The sequence below is a fragment of the Ambystoma mexicanum genome, chromosome 5p (assembly GCF_040938575.1).
Source record: "Ambystoma mexicanum isolate Mex_15411 chromosome 5p, UKY_AmexF1_1, whole genome shotgun sequence".
NCBI lineage: Eukaryota > Metazoa > Chordata > Amphibia > Caudata > Ambystomatidae > Ambystoma > Ambystoma mexicanum.
In genome coordinates, this window is record NC_090930.1 from 540,678,826 (window position 1) to 540,704,435 (window position 25,610).

Genomic DNA, 25,610 nt, shown 5'->3' on the forward strand with positions numbered 1-25,610 from the left:
CCTAGTAGTAAGATAGATTGCGGCAAGCGCCACGTGTACATATCTACCTCAAGAAAGCACTTTATATAAGTATACTTCCACTGCGCACAAGAGCAGAATCAACCAAAGGTTACTAAATGTCTCAAGAGGAGAGTTTTGCAGCAAACAAATTGGGAATTGAAACTCAGACTAAGGTAACTATGCCAAGAAGCTAAGGTTGTATCAGCTGAAATAGACCAACAGCGGATACAATTAATGAGACGAACAGAGTATCCTGTTCAGGGAAGGTCAAGATAAGCCACAGATGGCAGATGACTGGCAGAATTAAATCAAATATATGAAATCGCACAAAGGAAAGCCCAATTTCATGGTGTCAGAATCACATGACCAGACCAGCAGGAAGGGATGAAACTTTCACACCTACGCATGGACCTTTGCCATGCCCAGACGCCTTAACTTTCCCAGACCAAGTAGCAGACTCGAGGCCAACCACAAAGAAATAATTGACACATGACCACTGAGGTGATGGTTGATTGTAACAATAATTGGACGGAAGCTGGGGGTGCACCTGGCCGGCTATTCTGCACGCTGCTAAGTGCAAGTGGAAAAGTATGAGTGGGGTTGATGCCAACCAAATCATAGCGGACCGTGTAAACTAGGGTCCTATAGTTAGTAGAACCAATGAGACATTGTACCTTTAGTATCATTTACAGTAGTCATTTTGAAGGAAGGGCTTAGTTGCCCCACCTGACATTGTTTATCCAATCCCCTTTCCCCGTTACTATATACAGATATAGTGCCTATATTAAAGTTACCTTCCTAGAACCAATTGAGTTGCATGCTAAGTTTGAAGAGTTACACCTCAGTTAGGATGTGCTTTTGGTATAAATGTTATGTTTTTTCTGAAATTAATTGGAGTTGAAGCGAGAAGGAAGATCGAGCTGATATTCATGAACTCCCTGTATTTTGTACTTGTCATTAAACAGACTCCCTTTGCCAAACCATTGAGTTGTCATTATTGATTTGGTGCAAGAGTACAATTCTGCATCCCCATCCATCCCACGGGTGCTGCTACTCATCTTAAAGTGCTGTTTGGAAACCCCCAGTGCTATGGGCCGGCTGGGGTCCATCGAGCACACAAGGCTTTGAGTATAGTGACCCGTTTGGGCACAAGTAAATGGTACGTGGTGAGTCAGCTGAATAGTTTGTGCAGCCTTGAGATGAGATTTGTTACTAGTTAATACACAACAATGGTGGTGAGTGTTCAAGGCTTGAAGGTATAGGGCCCGTTTTGATTTCCTTTCTAACTTGACTGCACGTAACTGCTGTGGGTGGAATGTGAAAGTGTGTGTTCCCACTATCAACATTATAGAATCCGCAATCTTTCTACTATTGTTGCTGCTACTGAAGGAGGTCCTATTGCTATAAATACTCTTTTGTGAGAGCGGAGCGTGGTGGAGTGTGAAAGAGTGTGTTCCTATGTGAGCACTATAAACATTATAAAATCTGCAGTCTTTCTACTATTGTTGCTGCTGCTGGAGGAGGTACTATTACTATACATACTCTCTTTTGAGAGCACCTTGAGGGGCTCGTCGAACCACGCTCGCCTCACTACCAGATTTTATAATATGATCGAACAGATACCTCATACGGCCTCAACTTAAGTAAGTGCCTCGCTTTCTCCTGAAGTGAATTTAGAATACAGGGCCATTAAGTAACATGGACCGACGGTTGCTCCTCATTTTCAGCGTGGCACTGAAATAAATAAAATACTAAAGACTAACATAACACTGGACAGGGAAGCGCGGGCCGACGGCTGTTTGCATTGTATCGTTTCAATCATAGAACTTATAGTTCGTAAGGCGAATGACTACATTGGGCTTTGTTGAGGATGGTGAAGTATTATGAAGAGGAGTAGCGCTTTCTTTGGAGCACCAGCATTTAGTAGCTGCTAACTATTGTTTGATTGTGCTGTAAAGTGTCCAGCTGTTATCGGCCGGTCGCAGGAGAAACATCACACACTATTTGGTGGTTCACTTTTTGAACTCCTGCAGATATTCCGGAGAACGTTTAAATCATCAGGCCCAATATGACTCTATTGTAAAGAAGCTCTGAAACTATGTGAAGTAGCCACCTGTTGTGGCTGTAATTTAGGGGAGTGCATGCTACAGAGACTGTGGGGTATTACCCTTTGATCTGTGGTTTAAATCTGTAAACTGCTAATTGCAGTTGAAGCAATCATTGAGATCTTGTTTTCTGCTTACATATATAAAGACTATCTCTTAGTATGGAATTCTTATCTGTTTATCATTAATTGAGGGTTTGGTGCCTATATTGGGTAGTTGTGGTTTGCTGTGAGCCTGCTGTCTGACTAATCTTAAATTGTTTTGATCCATGAAAGGAGCACAATCACGGTAATATGGCTTGCGCAGTGCAAGCATAGGGGCGAGTAACAGGATGCGCAGCCCGTTAGCTGACCACATGCAATTAAATGGGATTCTGTGTATACAAAAAAGGATAAACGAGACCGTAGCCCAGAAGTACAAGGTAAGATAATGGGCTATTTGCTACGATCAATAAGGCAGGGGAATGTACTACCCCAAAACCAATTGATGTATGTACAGATATTAGCATATGTAGGTCGTGGCTGTCCCCTTCGATTGATAACGACAACTCCTTATTGAATTTGGTTTTGGATCTGCAAAAGAACACCTTAGGAGTAGTAGAGTATTAGACTCATTGAATAATTGATTCATGTAATTGGTACCCAATTGTCAGCGACCCCTAATTTGGAACATTTGGTATTTTCGAGCTCCTCAGAGGTGGACAGTGATGTTGATACATCAGTACAATCGTTTCGACCTTTGCGTACAAATACGGAAACAAAGGAGACTTTATTTCCCACGCTGAATGTTGTGGCGGCATCAGTTGATGCCCTATTTGTTTTATGTACAAACATGGCCAAAGAACAACAAGAACTAAAACACATTCTCAGCAGAGTGGTCGATGCAATACTGGACACTTATGAAGAGTCACGAAAGCAATCTAATGTGCAGCAGGAAGCGTCACCATTTATTGTCTCGACTCAGGATGACCCATATGTGCAAATATTGGACCATGATACTGATCAGTGTGAGGACCAGGTATTGGTTGATGGTGGCAATTTAGAGGTACAGACCACACAAGTACATTTATTAGGAAAGGAGGATGACAACACCTCTCCTCTATCACGCCACAAACACGGACAGACCACCTTCTTCTGTCCTTCACCCTTCCAACTAACACCCTTACTACTAAAGCCAACCTAATAGCTCCTCCACATCTCACTAGAAATAAAAGAAATATCACATTAGACAAGATCTTACCATACGTAATCCTTGACCTCAACAGGCTGCTGGACTATTGTGACCCAGATACTCTAGTAGAGGCCTACAATGCCACCATGACTAAAGTGCTAGACGCTATTGCCCCTCTTAAAATACGAAAAAGCAAACCAAGAGTTCACCTGAACTCTTGGTTCACGCCTCAACTAAAATCCTTGAGAGCTGAAAAAAGGAAGTTGGAAGTCCTCTGGAGACATCTACCCACGGAGGAAAACTAAACAAACCTACAAAACTGCATTGCCCTTTATAAAAAAGAAATTATACGCACTAAAAAGCAAACATATAACGACAGGATTCACAACGCCAGCTCAAGCTCTAAGGAACTCTTCTCTATCCTAAGAGAATTGGAAGCTCCTATACCGCAGACGGACGACTGCCTGAAGAAAAGATTATGGTGTACTAACATCCAGAATGCCCTAACAAATAAAATCTCCCTTCTCCAGAAAATGATTGCGTACAAAAGAGCCAATCTACCTACTATAATTAACCATGCCACCTTGCCGACAACATTTACTAAGCCTCCCCAAAGCTTCAGATTCTCACAGGTTTCAATCCATGAGGTCAGAAAAATCATTGCCTCCCTCAAACCATCAAGATGTCAGGGAGATAGTTGCCCAGCTCAGATAATAAAAGACGCTGCCAGAGATTTGGCACCTTTTATCTCCAAATTAATTAATGCATCATTCGCATCTGGGACTGTCCCTAGTAACTTAAAGCGGTCTTGGGTACCACCTCTCCTGAAAAAACAATCCTTGGACCCCTCCAGCCCTACTAATTACAGGCTGATTACCACCATTCCATGTCTTCTTAAAATACTGGACAAAGTAGCCTATATCCAGATGCAGCAGTATCTGGAGACTAACCACTTACTAGGAGTCCGCCAATCTGGCTTCAGACCTCAACACGGTACGGAAACGTCTCTGATAGATCTTAAGACCCAGATCGATGAACTCAGGGATAATGGGAAAGTGGCCCTATTACTGCTCCTCGATCTATCCGCCGGCTTTGATCTGGTGGACCACAAAGTACTAGGTCAACACCTTGCCTCAGCTGCGCACTTTTCACAGGATGCCATTACGTGGATTAAATCCGTCCTGAACAATAGGACCATGAGAGTCTTCTCTACCTTAGAAGCTGCTGACCCTATTCCAAAAACCTGTGGTGTGCCACAAGGCTTCTGTGTCTCACCAACAATGTATAATATTTTCACAAAGCCTCTATTTGACGACCTGGACCATCTGGGTGTCACCTACACTAATTGTGCAGATGACACCAAGATCCTCATACTCCTGACTGGTGATTATGACAAGTACATGGCCTTAGTGAACAAAATGTACATAATCATTCAGGCATGGATGACCGCCCATGGCCTATGTCTGAGTGACAATAAAACAGAGCTCCTAATACTCTGCTCTGTAGCCAACTTGAGTAAACGTAGCACAAAATACGCTTCCTTTAATATCGACGGGAACATTATGAAAGTCGTAAAAGAGGTTTAAACACTTGTCTTTTATCTCGACTCAACCCTCACCCTAAACAAACAAGTTAACACCTTGGCTTCCTCTACAGCATACACCTGTAAACTGATCAGGGCCTGCAAAACCTTTCTTTCCAATAAAAGTTGTATTATCCTAGCCAGAGCCCTTCTCTTATCCAAGCTAGTTTATTGCAACGCACTTGAACTTGGTGCAAGCAACTACACTGTTAGGAAAATCCAAACTCTCCAAAACAACACGCTCAGATCAACATTTGGCATTCCTAGGAGGGAGCACATTTCGGAGCCGAGGAGACAACACAAATGGCTCTCCACCAATGACAAAATTACACTCAAAACTGTCTCCCTTACCCACAAGTGCCTCAATGGTGCTGCCCCGCGCTATGTTTCGGAGAGAATTTCCATAAAATCCACCTTACGCCCTACTAGGAGAGCTAATTAATTCAGTCTGGTCGTCCCCAGATTCAAAGTAAAAAAGGCGGGGGGGATCAGTTTCCCTGTCAGATTGGCGCAGCTCTGGAATGCCCTCTCTCCCTCACTGAGAGCGGATCAACCCTTCCCTCATTTCAGGCGAAACACCATAAACTGGCTTGTTTCCAAGGACATCTCTCCATGCCCTGCCTCCTGCTGCTATCTGACTTACTAACCACAACCACTGACCTAGATGATACTACTCTGTACCTGCATTGTTCTATCCATCTGCTCTCACTGACCCATATGATACTACTCTGTACTTGCATTCTTCTATCTACTGTATGATGTTGTAAATATTATCTGCTCGCATTTTGTATGAACTGCATCTGTTCTAATTTTGTACAATTTAACTGTAGCCCTTGTAATGATTGTAACTCACCCCTAAAGTAAACTTGTAACCCTTGTGCAAATGCACCCAGTTACCTTTGGCTTTGGCACGCAATACAAATCAATAAACAAACAAGCAATCCTGCGATTCTGATATTTACCCTATAACCAGTATTAGACTGGAAGGTAACAAGAGATTGAGGAAAAGAAAGAATTGCAGGCGCAAGCCACCCATGGTTCAAAACAAGTTAGACCCTGCACACATGACACGTTTTACCACATTGCAACCTCAGGAACATGAGCATATGAAGCGTTTCCTCCTGCCCATCTTAGTATCAATTGCGGTCGGGGAAATTTGACTGAACCCTCTGTTGAATTTGGGTAAACCACCATTATTAACACCCTTGCTGATGGTACTACTTGGCAGGTACAACTTAGTGGGCCCATAGATAAATGGTTACAGCCTGCCCAAAATGGTTGGATACTTTGGGAACAATCAGTTCTACCCTCTACCTCAAATAGCACACAGGAATCTGAGGTAAATCCATTCAGCAACATATGGTAAGGGTGGTGGACAGTCATCTGGTAACGGAGATAACAAATGCTAGAGCAGCCCAATCTGTCTGAAAAAATGCCTAATGCAAATATAGATAAAGGAGCTGCTTTATTGCAACAGACCTACCATTGGGAAAATGGGCTAAATTGGAAGAGATACAACCAACTAGTGCTAGCGCGTTTATAAATTTAGGTTTTATTATGAGGCTGTTTCAGATTATTCCTAGCCTTAATAATATAAACAGTGAAGATATTGCACAAGTGGAGGTGCCGGATATTGAAAGTGCCACTAATTGGTAAGTGATGGAACTTCTATCACCAGTGGTAACAGCTCTTACCAGCTCATCTCACACAGAACTTAAAAACGTGGGCTATCAGTTTGCAGTATTTTGTAAGCAAAGTCTCTGCATACTGCCCAGTGAAGTGTCTGACACCCAAGTTAATAAATCTTTCTCTTCGAGCATTATGGACATGCTCACCTCAGAAAGATTAAGTTTATTGGCAATAGGCACTCATTACACAACTTCTGTAGAAGGGTCCAGGGTTGCAAATCAATGGATACCAGATTTGTTTGAATCCTGTGATAATTGACCGTTTAAGGCAGTGGTCTTCAAACTTTTTATGCCAAGGCTCCTCTGAGCAAACAATAAATTGTTCGGAACCCCCCTGCCCCGCCCCTCTGTGTTGATGTTCTTTTTTATTATAGAGATAGCTGTGAAATATGTGATGTCCATACACAAGCACACTGGATTGTTTTGTATATGAGACTCTGACGAGCATGCCAATCAAAGAAGTTGCCTCACATTGTAAATCCACTAGGCCAGTGGTCTTCAAAAATATTTAGCCTAGGCACCCCTGAGAAAAATGTGGGCACGCCGGGCCCCCCAAAAATGCCAAATGGACAATATGTATTGCACACCGTCACTGCACCCTACTCCCAGTATAGTCCCTGGGCTCCCCCACCTACTCCCATCACAGTGGCTGTGCTCCCTCATCCCACTCCTTCCCAGTCCCTGGGCTCTCCCCACACCATCACACAACCTGAGCTCTCCCCACCCTGCCCCCACCACTATCCCATGGTTCCCGCCCACCCTGCTCCCACCACAGTCCATGGGCACCCCCATCCCGTTCCCAAAAGAGTCCGAGAGCCAGTGGCGGTTGGTGATTTTTTTAAGTGGAGGGGCATAACTATTTCCCCCAAAAAAGCCATAGCGACCGACCGCAGTGAGGGAGTCCGAACTAACGAAGAGGGATTCGGGGGGTTTCCCCCCGTGAATTCTTTTATAAAATAATGCGTTAAAATGGTGCATTGTAGAGCATTCTTTAAAAGAACATGGGCAAATATCCAAACAGTTTGCAATTGCTGCTGGGGGGCCCAGGGGGCAGGCATGACATGTTTTACTGGACATCTATGATAGATGTCCAGCAAAAAATATACCATCCCTGTCCCCTGGCCCCCACTAGGCCATGATTCAATAAAATAAATTAACATAAACATACCTTCTGTATTGGCTTGCATGTGGGTGCTGAAATGCCAAGTTGCAGGCTGCTCTGTCTGTATGTGCGAGGAGGCGCAGGAGCTCCCCCCTGCACATACAGACATGCAGTGCCCCAGCCAGCATTTCCAATGAGCTATGCAATGCTGGTGAAGCAAAACGCCCCAACCTTGCATGGCTCAGTGAGCGTGTACGGCTGGGGAATGAACTGAACTGTCAAAGGGAAATAGGGTTTCCCCTTTGATAGGTCAGCCAGCCCAGGAGCACTCCCTCAGCTGGAAAAAGCAGCGGAGGGAGTGCTCATTGTTTCACTGGGCTGGCTCCTTAGCTCCTCCATAATGGGTCAGGGGGCCATCTCACTGAGAATTTTAAAGAAGTGATTGGTGATAAAGAGATGTATAAAGAGCAAGGGAGGAAATAACTTAGAGGGACAGCTAAAGATATACTTAACAAGAGTTATACCAGGATTGATGTATGGCGTGGGTCCATTTGCTGAGCAACATGTGAAATGGATAAGGATAACGGAGGGAAAAATCCTAAAATCTATTATGGGTGTACCTAGAGGAGTGCCAGTTGAGGCTATTAGTTCTGAGTTAGGTTTGCCTTCTATTATGTCGATTTGATTGATCTAACGATGGATGCTTTACATATCTTTTGTTATCGACTAAGACGGATACAAGTACACTTTTTGGACAGATAGCTTCAAACCTGTATTTAGGGGAAATCAATTATTGTATTGCCCATTTAAAGAAAACAGCACTAATGCAATATACTAATATTGATTTCTCGATTGAGGAAATGTTGACCTTCCTGATGTATTGGACATATTAAAGCAAAAGATACATATATTGCAACAAAAAGAATGGTATGGGAACTATTGTTTACAGGCATTTTGTGTCAATGCACCTTGTCTGTATTTAACTAAAATGTGTGATTGCGCACTGAGTAGATTTATCACATATCTATGCTTTAATATGCTGCCTACGTTTGAGTATTGTGGGGGTTGGGCAAATAAACCTTATGAGGCTAGATTGTGTAATCAAATTGTAGAAACCAGTCGCCATGTCTTAACACGATGTGCTTGTCTAAAGTCCAATACAGGAAAGGCTATCATGAATTATAAGGCCTAAAAGGAAAATATCCAGGGCAAATTATTTTGGAGTATGCTTTTTAGTGCAAGTTCATTGGTAAGAAATGCTGCAGGTTTTTTGTATGGAAGGAATAAGTCTTGATTTTAATGACATGAATCTAAATGAATGATTAGATTTTAATTGGTATAGATGTATTATGTGAAATTTTGATGAAATGTGATGTTTTATTGATTAATTTGTTGTAATTTTGATAGTGTGTTGTTTTGGGATTTATTGTGAAATATAGTGTTTTTAATATGCATGGTATATGGTTTTATGAAGTACCATGCTTAATGTTTTACTTTCTTAATCAAATGTACAATCAAGAAAATACAAAAAGAAAGACAAAGATTCAGGGCCCTGTTCAGGCAGAGGGGTCTTGAAAAGATGAAGAGCTGGATGGGGTCCTCTGCCCTTCCTTTCTGCTTCATTTTCCCGTTTGGCCTCCGTCACAATGTCCTTAGTTTGTCTGTGGGATAGGGAGAATTTTTATTCCAGTTGTTTCTTCCGTTTAACAGCCCCTCTCCTCTTGCCTGCCCTTTTACCTGTACTTGAGTAATCCGGACACTGTTCAACATGCTTATTTCCTTATGTTTGCCCATTCTTGCCCATGTTTGAGGTAGAAGCTAAAGGGGCTCATCTGAAACCGAACCCCACACCAGCACACACTACTTCCTCAGTTCTGCAGCCTGCTGTTGTTAGTGTGTTCTCTACTATTCTGCTAAAGACACAGCAATCCGGTAACTTCGACAATCACTGGGTCTTCCATTCGAATGGAGAATCGTACAGCGCCAACCAACACCCTTGTCAGTGCAATATGGCAGCCCGCACCACAGCGGCTGCCTGGTAAATCATCTAGCCACCTGCATCTTTTATTTATTTAAATTTATATAGCGCACTAACAGCCCATGGGCATCGAGGCGCTGTTACATGTGAAGAGCTTAGTTACATGAGGCATCCAGGTGGCCTTTGGAATGAATACAGGTTAAATGCATACAGTATACAATACAGTCCGGTAATGGTAGGTACACAGAGGGTATGTAACATATGATTTTTACTTAGGTGAAGAGTAGGGTTTGGACTGCTCTGCAGAAGGCCATGTGCTAATCTACGGCCCTTGGGGAGGGTGGGAGAGAATTCCACTGCATGGCTGCTAGATAGGGGGAACCTAGCTCCTCCTGCTCTGGCTGTCTTCATTTTGGGCACATGGAGTAGGTTAGAGTAAGGAGTTCTGATACTTCTAGTGGATGCAGATAAGCGTATTCTTTGAGACAGGTAAGGAGGGGCGGTCTGGTGGACAGATTTTTGGGTAAGGGCCAGAGTCTTAAAATGGACATGCTTTCTGACATGCAGCCAGTGCGCCCGTTTCATGGCGGCAATGATGTGTTCTTTTAGGGATGCCCATGGCGGCATGGAGGGCGCTGTTTTTAATAATCTGCAGCTTCGCCTTGTTTTTTACTGATGTGCCCAACAATAGGTCATTACAGTAATCGAGTTTTGACCCTGTTATAGCTCTAGCGATGGTGAGGCAGTTTTCTTTGGATAAGATAGTCTGGCTGCGTTTAGTAGTTTGGCGTAGTAGGCAGCGGCAGAGGCGATGGCATTGAGTTGCCTAGTCAGGGACAGGGTTGAGTCTAAAATGGGTTTTTACTGATTCAGAGACATGGATTTTGATGTTGTCGAGGGTGAAGTGGCAAAATTGAGTGTTGAGTTTCTTTAGGGTTTCAGAGGATCTAATCAGAAGCTCAGTCTTGTCGCTGTTGAGACAAAGTCCTTTCACGGCCATCCAGGCTTGGATGGTGGTGTATATGGAGCTGAGGGCTCTGGAGTCCGATTCATAGTCACCTGTCAGGCGAAGGAGGATTTGCGTATCATCCGCGTAGTTAGTATAGAGAGATACCTAGTAAGTCCAGGATGTGGACAAGGGCTCTAGTAAAAATATTGTAGAGGGTGGGTGAAATGCAGGATATTTGTGGCACGCCACAAAGGATGGTGGAGGGTGAGGTGGAGAATAGGTCTGAGAAGACTTGCATAGTCCTGCCTTGTTACGAATGAGATCCAAGCAGTGGCATTGGATGAGAAGTTGGCTGTCGATGTGAGGGGGTGGCAGAGGACGTTGTGATCGACAAGATCAAATGCAGCCGAGTGGTCGAACAGTTGGAGTAGGGCAGGTTTCCTTGTGTCTCTGGCATTGTCCATTTGATTTTTTTTAGATCAAGTAAAAAAGTTTCTGTACCGTGCCCTGGGCGGACCCGAGATAGGCGCAGCTCGAGGAGTTTGTTCTCCTTGATGAAATGTTGCACTTGTATGTAGGCAGCTTTGTCTAATATTTTTAGCAGGAACAGGACCATGGTTATGGGACTGTAGTTGTTGGGTGACATGGGGTCAAAGGTGAGCTTTTTTTAGCAGGGCGGACCCAGGGTTCTTTGAGGCATGAGGGTACCTTACCAGTGGAGAAGGAGGCGTTAAAGGCTGTTAGGAAGGTGGGAGAGAGTGTCAGCACAGTCCTCTTCTCAGATGTCACCTTTGCAGTCGGATGGTTTTCATGATGTCGATGATATCTTGTTCTTGGATTTCCTTGAAGGAGAACTTCTTGGATGGGTCCATATTGGGTGGCTGATTGAGGGGGGGTGAGTTGGTCAGGGTTTGTTGGGTCACTTTGATTTTGGTTCGGAGTGTGTCCAATTTGTTGAGCATGGCAGTTTGTATCCCATCGCACCACGTTTTGTCTTTGGTGATATTCTGACAGGGGTGGTGGGCATCTATAGGTCCCTGAAAATAGAGAAGATCTCTTTGGTGTTGGATTTAGCATCAGCAATCCTGAATTTGAATGATGTTGCTTTGGCTAAAATGATAGCTTTTTTGTATTCTTAGGGTTCTGGAATTCTAGCTTGGCCGAATCCAATTGGTTTGCTTGCCATAGAGATAGGGCAGCGCGTTTTTTAGAACAGAGTTCTAGGAGGACTGTGGTGAACCAGGCATTGAAGTGGCTAGTGGGTTTGGCTTTACGAGAGGTGAGAGGGTCAATGGTGTCAACTGCTAATTTGATAGCGGTGTTATAGGTACGTGAAAGAGCATCAGGTCATTGGAGAAAGGGGGGTCTGAAGGCAGGCACTTGTAGGTGGGGTAATATCCTTTTTTAGCAGTGAGCTGGCAAGAGCTTCTAGATATGGTGAGTGGGAGGGGTGGAGTCGGTAGGTTTGAGTTCTTGGACGTAGGGATGTTGAACTGGATGATGTGGTGGTCCGACCAGGGGTGGGGGGGTTGGGGAGGCCATTGAATTAGCTGTGATGACGGGTGGGCAGTATTGCTGAGCTACCCAGTCTAAGATTCGGCCCTGCGTGTGAGCAGGGTTGCTAATGGTATTGCTGAACCCTAGTGTTTCAAGTGCAGTATTAAGAGACTTGGCTGCAGGATCGTTTGGGTCGTTAAGGCTAAGGTTAAGGTCTCCTAGAAGAATTGCTTTAGATTGTCTGATAGTAGGAGGGTCAAGGATGTCTGGAAGTCACCCATCGGGCCAGGGGGGTGTTAGACAAGGTGCAAGGCAATGGTGCAGTTGTGGGAGAGGTTGATTTTATTGAGGAGGTAGTCGCTATTGTAATCCATGGTTTTGTCCGTCTTCCTGATGGATAGTGTATCTTTGGCTATGAGGGCTACTCCACGTCTTTTTGTGGGGGCGGTCCTGTCTGATAATTGTGTATCTTGATAGCAGAGCAAGGGATAGGGCAGGGCCGGAAGCTACATGAAGCCATGTTTCTGTGATCAAGAATAGGTCTAGGTTGTGAGTGAAGATGAGATTGTGGATGTCTATGGCATGCAGGTTGATGGAGGGAGCATTGATAAGTGTGCATCTAATGGGAGCAGCAGTAGCGAGTGTAGGGTTTGCCTGACTGGTTATGGATGTTGTGGGGAGTAGCTTGGGGGGCCGGGATGATGGGCTGTTCTTTTTAGGTGGTGCGTGAGCGCTGGTAGGCATGGTAGGGTCAAGCGCACCAGCACAGAGTGGAACGATAAAGGTGGTAGTGACGGGGAGGGGAGCATCCCTAGTGTAGCTATCCATGGTCTTTGGTGTGGCGGTATCAAGGTGTGGAACAGCAGTTACATCTGGCGTTCGAGAAGGAGGTAGATCTAGGTGGAACATGAACATCAATGGCGTCTTCAACCACGTCATTCAGAATGGTGGTAGCATTAGGGGGCGCATCAATCAACTCCTGCAGTGGAGGTTGGGGTGGGTCAAATCAAAGTGTGGAGCATCAGACACAGTAATGGCATTCAGAGAGGTAGCATTAGACACATCATTGACAATGGCATTCAGAAAGATGGTAGCGTTCTACAGTGGCATTTAGAGAGTTAATATCAAGGTGTGGTACACAAGTAACATGAGGGGAGGCATATAGCATGGGGGTACATTTGTGTGCAGCATCAATAACATTGACAATAGTCATGGGGTTTGTGGTGTGCAAGACTTTGGATGCAATGGTGTGTGGGATATCATTGTCACAGTGTACTTGATCCGTTGTAGTGCTTCTAGTATCACTATGCGGTGCAGTGTCAGGCACGTTTTGTTATGGTGAGTTTTGCCAGGCGGAAGAGTTAATGCAGAAGACCTCCTTTTTTCTGTGCCAGGTAGATGTTTTGCTGGGAGGTCTTTAGGTCGCTCCATATTCCAGTGGAGGGTTGGGAGCAGACTGAGGAGAGGGAGGATCGTATTAGCCGGGGGTGGCCTGGGGAGAACAATAGAGGCTTTTGAGGGAACGGCGGGGTGGGTGGTAGGGATTCTACAACTGAGGTGCATATTGCTCTATTGAATGCAGGCTGCACAGGTGGGTTAAGGCCCCGTGAAGGTGCGTGCACAAAGGCGTTCCAGCCTGATGTGCAACGAAGGGCAGCTCGGGGTCAGGGGGAGAGCGTGAGTGTCATGATCTGCCGACACTGGCGAGTATGGGACCGCTGGAGGAGAAGCTAGTGCTGCCATGTCGGATCACGCAACGTGAGCCGCAGTCTAGTCTTTCACCATGGTGGCCGCGGGGGTCTATTTCATTCAGTCGGAATGATATGCCTGCGCGTTTCAACCCTCTTCTGAGGTTGGTCTACTATAGTGTGTGTTTTGCCAGTCTTGGTTTCCCTCCTGAGTTTCCTACTTTCCTCCTTTGACTTACCCAGTCTTTCCCTCCTTACGGGTTTCCCGCAGGTCCTTACCTGTTTCCTATTTGCTCCGAGTGACCGGCTCCCTCTGGTAAGCTGTTACTGGTATTCAAGTGTTTTCCGCTTGCTCCAGTCATCGCAGACTTTGTTCCGTGTCCTCTGGATTCGGTTTACTCTCCGACTCATACTCCCGTATGGTTCTTCAGTACTCCCAGTGCATGCTGGGAACTGTAGTGTCACTTCATCCAGACGCTACCTACCCCTGATTACGTGACTACATTACTACAAGGAACATCAAACAACTCACCTCAAGGACTGCCACACAGTCACCATTTCGACAGTCAACTATCCAGGGTATTTCGGTATCTGATTTTCCCTGGTTTGGAATGGGCTCCCCGGAGTCCCCGCTGCCGGGCAAATCGCCATTTAGGCAAAGTAGCCTCTGGGGAAGCCCAGCCCTATCTCTACAAGGTCCCTATCTCTACAAGAAGAAAGGAAAGAAGGAAGTTGGCCGAGCCTGGAGAGAAAAGAAAGAAACCTCAGCTGACAAACCTTCCGACAACCTCTCTGAGATCTCAGGTGAGGAGGTGGCTGGTGACAAGGGTATTGCAAGTGGCAATCAACCTACAGTTCATGAGAGTGAGAGGCGGTCAGAGGCAAGGGGAGGGGGAAGGTGGTGTGAGCCGATGGCTTGCTCCCGGAGGGCTCTAGGGTCAGTCCGTTGAGTCTTACCTGAGGGAGTGATCCTGTGCAGCCACGGCGAGAAGCGGGGAGCAGCAGAGAGCAGCGGAGGCCTTGTTATTAGGCCTTCGCAGCACGGCTTTGCCCGTCGGCAGTCCTCCTATCCCTTTAAGGCAGGAGGGGAGGTGCAGGTGGGACAGAGCACCCAATCGGGGCTCGGACTTGCAGCGGTGAGTTTTGTGGGCGCACTGTTGTTGTGGATTGCTGGGGCAACCCTGGTGGCCATCTTAGGATTTCCAAAGCCGCACTACACGCAACAGGCATGGGGGATACGAGGGAACACTCTGGTGTCCCTTGTGGCTTCAGGTCAGCTGTTTCTTCATGCATCTGGTCGGATGCTCGCAGCAGAGCTGCAGAGAGCAGTGGAGGCCTGTCCTTAGGCCTCTGCCGCACGGCTTTGACTCCTTACCTGCCGGCCCTGGATGCCAACTCCACCCCAGGGCCCGTGAAGCGCATTGCTCCAAGGAGTCCCAATTGGACCCCTCGCCAAGCAGGGAATAAGAGCGCATTTGCCAGAAAACTACGAGCTGTTGCTCAATTGGACCCCCTTCCCCTGCAGGAAGTCCAAGAGCTACCCTTCAACAGGCCCTCCTCGCGCCACTGGAAGTGGGAACAAAGAGGGATTTTGCATTGCTTTCCAAAGTCCCGCTCCAGAAAGGTTTTGGTTTCTGGGACATTTTTAACAAAGGAATATGGGTAAGTGGGAGGTATCATACCCCCAAAATAGAAAATAAAATCCTGCAAGAGGTTGAGCCTCAAAGGTAAGTAAAGGTAATGCATTTGTTTAAAACTTTCCTGGGTGATGGGAGGATGAAAGCATGTCCAAGGCGGGTAAGTCAGTTGAGAGGTATGAAATAATAACTAATGCATTACATAACGTAGAGTAACAGTCCTGCAGTGGGCTGTTGTTGAAAGTCTCTCTACAGTTTCCTTTGTGGGTGAACCCACAGCTTGCAGCTCAAACCCCTCACCGTGCCGTGGAGGAGCGGCCACGGAGTAACGTAGAGTAACAGTCCTGCAGTGCATTGTTGTTGGAAGTCTCTACAGTTTCCTTTGTGGGTGGGCCCCCAGCTTGCAGCTCAAAACCCTCTCCATGTCGCGGAGCGGCCGCGGAGTAACGTAGAGTAACAGTCCTGCAGTGCACTGTTCTTGGAAGTCTCTCTACAGTTTCCTTTGAGGGTGGACCCACAGCTTGCAGCTCAAAACCCTCTCCGTGCCACGGAGCGGCCGCAGAGTAACAGTCCTGCAGTGGACTGTTGTTGGAAGTCTCTCTACAGTTTCCTTTGTGGGTGGACCCACAGCTTGCAGCTCAAAACCCTGTCCGTGCCGCGGCCGCAGAACAACGTAGAGTAACAGTCCTGCAGTGGACTGTTGGAAGTCTCTCTACAGTTTCCTTTGTGGGTGGACCCACAACTTGCAGCTCAAAACCCTCTCTGTGCCGTGGAGCGGCCGCAGAGTAACGTAGAGGAACAGTCCTGCAGTGGACTGTTGGAAGTTTCTCTACAGTTTCCTTTGTGGGTGGACCCACAGCTTGCAGCTCAAAACCCTCTCTGTGCCGCGGAGCGGCCGCAGAGTAACAGAGTAACGGTCCTGCAGGGCTGCCGGATTGCGGGACTGCTCTACCGTCGCTCTCTAGCATTTACTTGAAGTTCCACAACCAGCGGGAATGTTGGAGGAAGGCTGCATGTTGCGAAGTGCCCGTCGGCGGGAGGAAGAGGAAAGAGCAGCAAGAGCCCCCCCGGCGGACGCTGCCTCAGAGACATCCCGGGACCCCAGTTTCGAGGACACCTATCGACCACGGAGGCGCCAACCCCATCGGGGCATGTCCAGCTGCTCCAGATAGGACTTGTCATCCTCATTCCCTGTTACCTGGGCTGCCGTTCCAATCTGACCTTTTTGTTCCCGTAGCGTCAGGCTGTCCTGACCAGTCGAAACAACACTTCAACACTTTTGACTTTCTTGTCCCCACAGTAACTACTGTTCACATGGCCGAAACCATTTACCTATGGACACAACAAAGAATTCTGCTTCGCCTCCGTCCCTGTTTCCACCAACCTTACCCCAAAATAAACTGGACCTTAACGCATGGAAGGATAACTGCTCCCCTCAACCAAACATGGGGCCCCCATCCACCCAAACGCTGTGTGTGCCTCACACCATAACATCTACCCAAATCCATGTCATTCTGGATTTAGGGAACAATGCTCTCTCACCGGCGGGAGGGGTCTCGGCGAACATCCCTGTTACACGTGGAGACCTGGCGGATCGTGGCTCAGACGACCGCTTGAATTCCTCCTCCTCACTCAACCCACGTGCGAGTGTGAGCGGTGCTTTGTCAGTGGGCGTAGTGGAGCTTCTCAGGGAGACACCCTCGCGTAGTCAGAAAAAGCTGGCGTGGTTGGTTTGCTCACCGCCGCCAGTTGAGCTCCCCCGTTCTCCGGCGGCTGGGGCCACAAAGCCCTTCCCTATGAAAAAGCAAACGCAAGGAAAAAAACGAACGCTTTCTAGTGCATCCGCACATATTTAACGTGGGACCAACCTAACAACACGTAAACGTGCAAAGCCGCCCCTAAGGAAACTACAATACAAGGCCCAGCAGGGGTGCCAGACCTTGGAAAAACTTCCAGACCGACTGTATACCTGATCATCAACCTCTGACGAGGCCATTGATAAAGCCCTGCCTCCAAAGTCTACAAGTGAGAGTAAATCAAAGGCCCTAAACCTGCCGAAGCGGGTCTATATGAAAATCAAAGGAAACTGCCCACTACTATCTGCAGACCTGAAAAACGTTCTCCTAAAGCAGAAACTGTTTGGTGATGATCCTTCCAGAACATCAGCTCACAACCTCTCAGATGCAGAACTCTTGGAGGGTGCCACTAGTGCTATGGAAGCTGTCAGATTACCTTCCACAAAGGCTCAACCTACAGCGAGGGTATCCACAATGTAGAACCCGAGTTGGGAATCGAGACCTCGAATCTTCCCTATCGTTATATCACACTCGAATTCAAGTTTTTTCCTTCAAGGTTACCACACTTATGGGTATTGTTGATGTCGTGGTCACGTGATGCCTATCTCTGTTGAGACGGGGACAGCGGAACTCTGACTGCGGACTACCAACGTACGGGAGGTACACAAGCAAATGTGTCGGGACTCGGGACAGCACAAATTATATCCTGCTCGACTCTGAGACCCTAATAGATGGGATTAAAGCAGCTCTATTGGGGCAACCTCCAATTTCTGAATACTCAAGATTCACCCTACCAGAAGAAATCAGACCGCACACCAAAAAGTGCGAGTCTCTAGCCCTGAAGAAAGTGGTGGCACTCATCGCTATACCACCCTAAACCGGTCGGCTTTTTATGTGACCTGAGTAGAAAAATACGGATCCGGAAGATCCCTACATCAGATTGCTCTTTGACCCCGTCACTAATAAGGGCTCGTCATCATCATTTCTTTTTTTTCACCAACAGGGGAACGGAGCATCTGTATACACAAAACAGATCTCCAAAATCCCCTCTAACAAATAGGAGTTACTTATGACGACTAGCCATCCCTGACTAGTCAAGTCTGAGGTCTAATACTCTACACTTTTAACCAGTTGTAAATTCCAGAAAACGAAAATAAAGATTGAATTGTTTATTTGGAAAACAACGCAGTAAATACATTTCAAACTGTGTGGTAACCTTGAAGGAAAAAACTCAGCCATCTAAAAACCACGGATTAATCCCAAAAGAAAAGCAATACCAGAATGGATACGACTCGAATTCAACCTACAGCGAGCCATGAACCTACCATCCCTGCAGCGCCGGTTGCAAAAGCACTTGACTCACCCGCCCTTAGCCGGGAATACTCCAGGCCAGTGGTCCCAAACAAGAAGGCACCTGATATGCGAAACATTGTACCAGGTAAAACATCTCCCCATAAAACACTGGATCAAAGTGCCACAAAGCCAACTAAGTTTGACTGCAACTCGGCTGATGAAGAGGTGCCTAGCATAATAGATCTGTCTTGGCACTCCGACTCCTTCTCTGGCCAGCCCTTTAAAAGATGCGTGTTCCTCTGTCGTGGAGCCGGTGAAAGGCTCAACTACTAACCTACAGACCGACAACTCGGCACACCCAGCGGCCACACCGAAAAGGAATAGTAGAACTTCTAATCTACCACCTCGTACCTTGTCCAACCTGGAAGACAACAAGTCGGTATCAATCTCTCCTCGACGTGGTGACAGAAGATCTGAGGGCCACCAGGACCAGAGATCAAACAATACCCCCAAGAAACTGGACTCAATGTCCTTCATGTCCACAATTACCATTGCTCTTGCCCCCTTCACAAAATTATATGAAGGAATAAACGACACCTTGAGAGACCACACATCTCCCATAGCCATGATGCACACTAAATTAATCTTTCTGGAAGGATTTATTACAGCTCTGGAGAAACCATCACATCCGGCACCCAAGATCAAGTCTGTCTTCCTGGACATGGGCTGACAAACTACAAGTGTGCATCAACTGGACCAGAACGCCAACAACAGCTCTGCCTTCACCAAATCAACTCCGCTTTCACAAATTGACCTCACAAAAGAAACATCTGAATCCTCAACGCAAATACCTAGCCTTTTAAATTCATCACAAGTCAACGAACCTCAAAAAACAAAGACTTCAAGCGAGAAAATTATCAAGCCTGCTGGCAGTCAAACAAGAGGATCCAGCAATAAATGTGCAGTCCTGAAATTAGCAGACTGACTGCAGCATTCTCCCCCCGTCACCAAACCCAGACGGTGTCAATTGAAAATAGCACTGACGAGCCTGCCAACAAAGACTATTGGATCTTTGAGAAAAGATTTTCCAAGCCTCCCGAGAAAAAGATCAGTACTGTAACCCGACCAACTGTGGATTCTACCACCTCAGGCCATGGACCCAAAGGAGTGGGATCAAATGGCCTTCACGACGACTGTCCAACCAAACGGGCGAAGGAAAGCCCCCTAGTAATCGAACTCCGCCTTCCTCTAGGAAGCGTTTTGCGATGTTGATGGCCCAAGTAACGATTCCCTTAGACATACAAGCGAATCATCAGATACCCTCACGGACTTGATCAACCTCTTACAACAACCTATCAAGGAGCTGGATGAAGATGACTCAGCAAACCCCCACCCAAACCCAGGAAACCGGGTGCACCAGGACAGCTAAAAAAAAAAAAATGGCAAGCAGTTGAAAAAGCTTGACAACCCAACTTTGCCTCAGCGCAACAAAGATATTCCCATCAACAAAGCAGCCCACGCTAGTGATCAGAGACAACATTCTTCTAAAACCGGCCTCAGAAGCCCTACTTCATCTCGAAGCCTGCATGAAGTCGCCCCGGTATGTTCGAAAGGCTGGTATTCAGAAAAACGATCAGAGAGAGAACAGGTTGTTTAAGTTCGAATCTATACTGGACAAAAGCAAAAACCTGATCTTGAACAATCGTACAGATCTTTCACAGAATTCCAAACTTGCGCCAATTAGTGTCTAAAGACATCAAAATTGTGGAATTTGGTATAAAACATCGAACAACTGTTGCTTCCTCCACATACCATCTCAAGTGGTCAGAACAATGCTGCTTAACGAGACAGAAAATCTATGAATCTTGGGATTTGACTTAACATCCGCAGAACAAGTTAGACCCTTATTACCAACAAGGGAAGGTTCAACAAACATACAACATGTATGTAAGGAGCTCATGAATCTCACTCTGAGAAATAACGAGCATCAGATAGAGTCAGAACCACTGAATTATCTCGACCCATTGAACATAGGAAGAAAGCCGATCTCGATCACTGTGATGCAAGAGAACAAGAATCAAGTGGCACAAACACCAGGGCGGCCCGTGGAGAAAGAATCAAACAAACCCTTAGCTGAAGACTGGTCATGGATTCAAGACGCACTCTGCAAAAGGAAAGCATAGCCATCCAGACCGCTGCAACTGGCCCCCCAGGAAGTCCAGACCAGATCAACTTGGGATTTGGAACCTCCTTGCACTGTCCAACAACTTAAAGAGAAACCATTGAGGCTGGCATGTTGGAACACCAGAGGTTTTCATCACCTAATGTCTAAAAGCGATGTAAATTTGGGTGACTACGATATACTATGCCTACAAGAAACTTGGCTAATCAATCGGCCACACATAGACGGCTACAAACTAATTGCAGCCTTGGTGGCAAAGGGAGAAAAGGGTTGGCCCTATTCAGGCCTTTTGATAGCTGTTAGAACTGGAGTGGGCTTGTTTATCACCAAATTATCCCCTCTGACCTTTTTTGTTTGGCAATTATCATTGAATGGTCAACGAACTGTGGAGTCAGCAAGAAAACAAAACGTGGAAACTTGCTAGTAGTGACATGCTACTGGAACCCGTCAGCGATCTCAGACGCTAAATTCATCAACCTGGTTACTTCACTACTTGACAGTGCCCTGGCAGAAAATGTGATTGACTTTAACTTAATTTGTGGTGACCTAAACATAGTCTTTGAACCCACAAAGCAGTGCACAAAGCCTCAAAAAGCAAACAGCATGGCCTTACAAAAAGGTCTAAAATGGTCAAGATTCATGAAGGACAGAGGTTTTCACCAACTTAAAAAGAGGAGGGTACTGACCAAACAAACATCCCCACATGGGAAAGAGATCTCCAATCCGCTGATTTGGACCACATCTTTGTCACCTCTGATCTTTCCCAACTACTCAACCGTATCACTATCAGAAGAACTATTAACAGTGACCATAACCTCCTAGAGCTAACGCTACCCCAGCTAAACACCAGCTGGCACTCTACAATGACGGTTGGCGTCGAGACAAACAACGCTGGCAACAGACTGCATCTGAAACCCGAAGATATAACAGCAGTCACAAAAACATACCTCGCCTTAAGAAATACAGGCAAAGAATCTCAAACAATCATCGACTACAGACCGCTACTTATCCCATTCAATAGCAGTCTTTCAAATAGCAGCAAAAACATCACAAGACGCCACTCATTTGACCCTACTTTACTTGAGAAAAAAAGAACAATGAGGCACATCAAACGGCAGGCTGCAAAATCAATCAACCCTGACTTCAAAGCCAAAGCTGCAAGAACCATCAAAGAGTACAAATCTTGGATAATAAAACACAGACACATGCTACTGCAGCAAGATGCTGAGCAAATGTTAAGAACTCTTAGTGGAGAAAAAATACCAAGCATTTTGGTTACTGATCAAAGGCACCCAGAACAGAAATCTTGAGGGTACATCAAATAGCGTGAACGAAAGGACTTGGATATCTCACTTCTCCTCCCTCTTCACGGATTTAAACCAGCTCTGTGAACCTAGGAATCTGAATGAAGTTGGCCTATCGTGGGATTGTGACTACAAAGCACCCTACATAATGGAAAAAAATAAAAAAAAACTCAACAGATCGAGGGCCCCTGGCCCTGACAAACGTCATTTTAAGGGAACATCCACATGAATGGTAGCTTTTCATCCAAGCCGTTTTCAGTGACATTTCCAAAGGAAGGCTAATCCCAGACTCATGGAAACTACCGGTAATAGTCCCAATCTACAAGAAAGGGGATAAATCTGACCCAAAGAACTTCAGACCTATAGCGTTGCTGGACGCGATTGGAAAAATCTTTGGAACCTTCCTCTTGGAAAAAATGTCAGCTTGGACTATAAACATCAACGCAATCGATCCATTTCAGACTGGATTTGTCAAAATTGTGGGCACTTCAGCAAATATTATGCTATTAAGCATACTGAAAGACAAGATACATGTCAGCAAAGATCAGCTCATAGCATTCGTGGACCTTGTCCAAGCATTCGAGAGTCGATCGCCAACTTCTTTGGACCAAGTTGGAAGTCCTAGGATGCCCTGAAGAAATACTGGGCCCCTTGAAAGCGCTCCGCACTGACACCAAAACTCAAGTTCGGCTGAATCAAGCAGGGCTTTTGTCATCTCAAATCCCAACACACCGAGGAGTAAAGCAGGGATGCCCATTGGCTCCAGCCATATATAACTTCTTCACCTCGGATATCCACCACTTCCAGCCAACAATGAGATCTTTCCCACCCACCATCCGGAGGGGAGAAAGTGACCCGCCTGGTTTACGCGGATGACCTTATATTAACTGACCAAACAAGAATTGGCTTACAAAGACAGTTCGACAGCTTGCACGGATACACTGTCCTGAACCATCTTGAAATAAACCAATCTAAAACCAACGCAATGCGTTTCAAACGAGGAACCCAGAAGAAAGTCCTTCACATGGTCTGTGTACTCAAAACTCAATTGAAAAATGTGAGATATTTAAATATTTGGGAACCATTGTTAACAACAGCCCGGTTGAGTCTCCCTTTCTCGAGGACCTACAAGCCAAAGCCAAACAATTGGCCAGCCAAGTAAAAATCATGGATGTTAAATATGGCCGATTTTCTCTGGCGGCCGCTATAATATAGTACAAGGGGAAAATAATTCCATCCTTAACATATGGCACCAATGGTATTCTGGGCATCCCTGTAGAGATCTGAGGATGACTGGAATCGATCATCTGGAAAAAAACATAAAATCTTCCAGATTCAGTCCAAATTGATGTGGTCCGCAGAGAATTATCACTATCATCGATCCAAGTAGCAGTGGACTTGAAACGGCTTTCCTTATATCGGAAAATAATTGTACCAAACGGGCCAAAGGTGTTGGGTCTAACCAATAGAGAAATCATGAATAAACCATTGCCTTGTTTGACTCTCCGGGTCACCCATTTTAAGACAACTCTGGCAGATCTGTGTTGTTCGGAGGAAGACCTCATCGTAAATCTGATGCGTGTGAAGGAAAAACTGTTCTGTGCTGACTCGATTTGAACTTTGGAGAAGGCAGACGCCTCTAAATTGGTCAAAGAGACACTGCAGAGTTCTTTACAGCCTTATCGCCTGAAATTCCCAGACCGTCGCTACAGGGAAACCTTCATGAGAGCATGCCTCAACCTAATTCAAACTAACGAAATTCTGACCATAAGAGGAGTGAACCAATCACCTGGCTGGCGATTCTGTAAGATCGAGGCAGAGACAGAGTCAATTCACCATGTGATGATTTACTGTCCAGGCTTGATTGCCGAGCGTCAGCAGTTTTTAACACCTCTTTCCCACTCTTTGCAAACACACTGGACGACGAACGACGATGGTCTGCGCATATGAGTGGTACTACGTTATGGGTGATCGCAGTAGTTCGATTTATTTGGATAGTATACCGATCGACTGCTGCTGCTCTCCCGAACAACCCGTAAATTAAGAAAAAAAATGTAAGACAGGAAACTTTTAGAACATTGATTTGATGGGAAAATGAAACCCAGCAGTGGACATGTGTAATCTATATGTATGTTCGTCCTTTTTGTAAACATTGCAATGCAATTAAATTCAAATAAACAAAAAAGAATGCATCATGGGACTCAGGACCGATGTATACCTCCATGAGTGTGGAGTAGTACACATTCAAATACAATTTGGGATAAGGTTCCTGTGGTATAGTTAGAAATCTCTAAATAAGTACTGCGATGAGGAAGAGGGGGACTAGGAGTAATGACGATTGCTGGTAAATAATATGGGCATTGAGCCTCGGACTAAGAGGCGCTGCTAGTGGGGGACTGGGGTACCTATAGCCCCAGGTCTATTGTGGTACCTATAGCCCCAGCTAGAAGCCCAGGGGCTACAACCAAAAGGCTACCTAGCCCCGAATTCAAACGGTCTCCACATTAACGTAACCCCAGATCTTTTTCCAGACCTAGCAACACCGCGCGGGCCTCATCCACTTCGATCTTTTCTGAAGGGTACTGCTGCCCTCATAGTGGACTTCAAGCACTGGCACCCAAACTATTGAGGATTGTTTCGGACAGGGACAACAATTTTCTAACCAAAACAGCACGCCTTCGATATTTTCCGTAACAGATCGGCTGCAGTCCTTTCCGAGGTTTCTCCGTCTTACTAAGACGGCGTCCAGCATTCCGGAAATCGCCGAGCGTGTGTCGATTTTATCCGGAAATTGTGATCTCGTCTATGACGGTGGTTACTTATCCCAGGCTGAGGAGAGCCGGAGTTGGGACTGTGTGTGTTATCTAGGAGTCGAGCTCAAATCATGGCGTCCCCGTCCAGCAGGCTCCAGACAAAGCCCGTCATTACCTGCTTGAAGAGCGTGCTACTAGTCTACACCTTCATCTTCTGGGTGAGGGCGGCAAGTAGCGCAAAATACCTTGTCCACGGGCGGAAAAAGGGGCGTGTAGTGGAAAAGAGGGGTAACTGGCGCCGGCGAGGGTGGGAATTGAAATTGAGCAGTATACCCCTAGCGAGGTTCTTTCTTTGCTCCCAAACTTCCTAAGAAGACTGTTGTTGCTAGGCAAGGCTGCGTCCCGATAGGAAGCGCGAGGGGCACGTATAGTTGAAAAAGAACATTAATGCAATTTTTAACCAGCAGTCAGTTACCCCCCGACTAGTTCTTGTGGGACATGTACTTTCGTTCAAGGTTCCTGCAACAACCCTCCCCTAAATGGCAGACTGGAATGGCTTTACTGGACTCGTCTTCGTGGCAGTCTCTCAAGCCCCACTTAAAAAAAATAAAATAATGGTTGCCCTTTCTTGTCACGCAGAACATGCCAGTGTTATTAACCCACATCCTGCCACGTCTATCCAACTCTCAACAGTGGGGATCCAATAACTTACTACGTGTCATCTTCCCCAGGTGTTGTGTGAGCTTTCCATGTCCTCGTGCTGTTATTTTATGTTACTGAGATTTACATTGCACCGAACTGTGCTTGAGATCGGTGACGAAGGGGGCGGGGGGGGGGAGCAGTTACTTTGTTGGTATGGGGAGTACAAGTTAAGGAGAGGCAGACG

At 46.1% G+C, this 25,610-nt stretch overlaps 1 protein-coding gene across 1 annotated transcript in view; it reads left to right on the plus strand.

Annotated features, from left to right (window-relative positions):
- The first annotated feature begins 24,680 nt into the window (after window positions 1–24,680).
- The window catches only part of TSPAN6 (tetraspanin 6), a 543,340-nt gene continuing 542,410 nt past the window's right edge, over window positions 24,681–25,610 (plus strand). Inside the window, exon 1 of the mRNA XM_069612959.1 lies at window positions 24,681–24,942. Within this exon, the coding sequence (XP_069469060.1) occupies window positions 24,856–24,942 (87 nt within the window). The 5' untranslated portion in view covers window positions 24,681–24,855. The remainder of the gene's footprint in view (window positions 24,943–25,610) is intronic.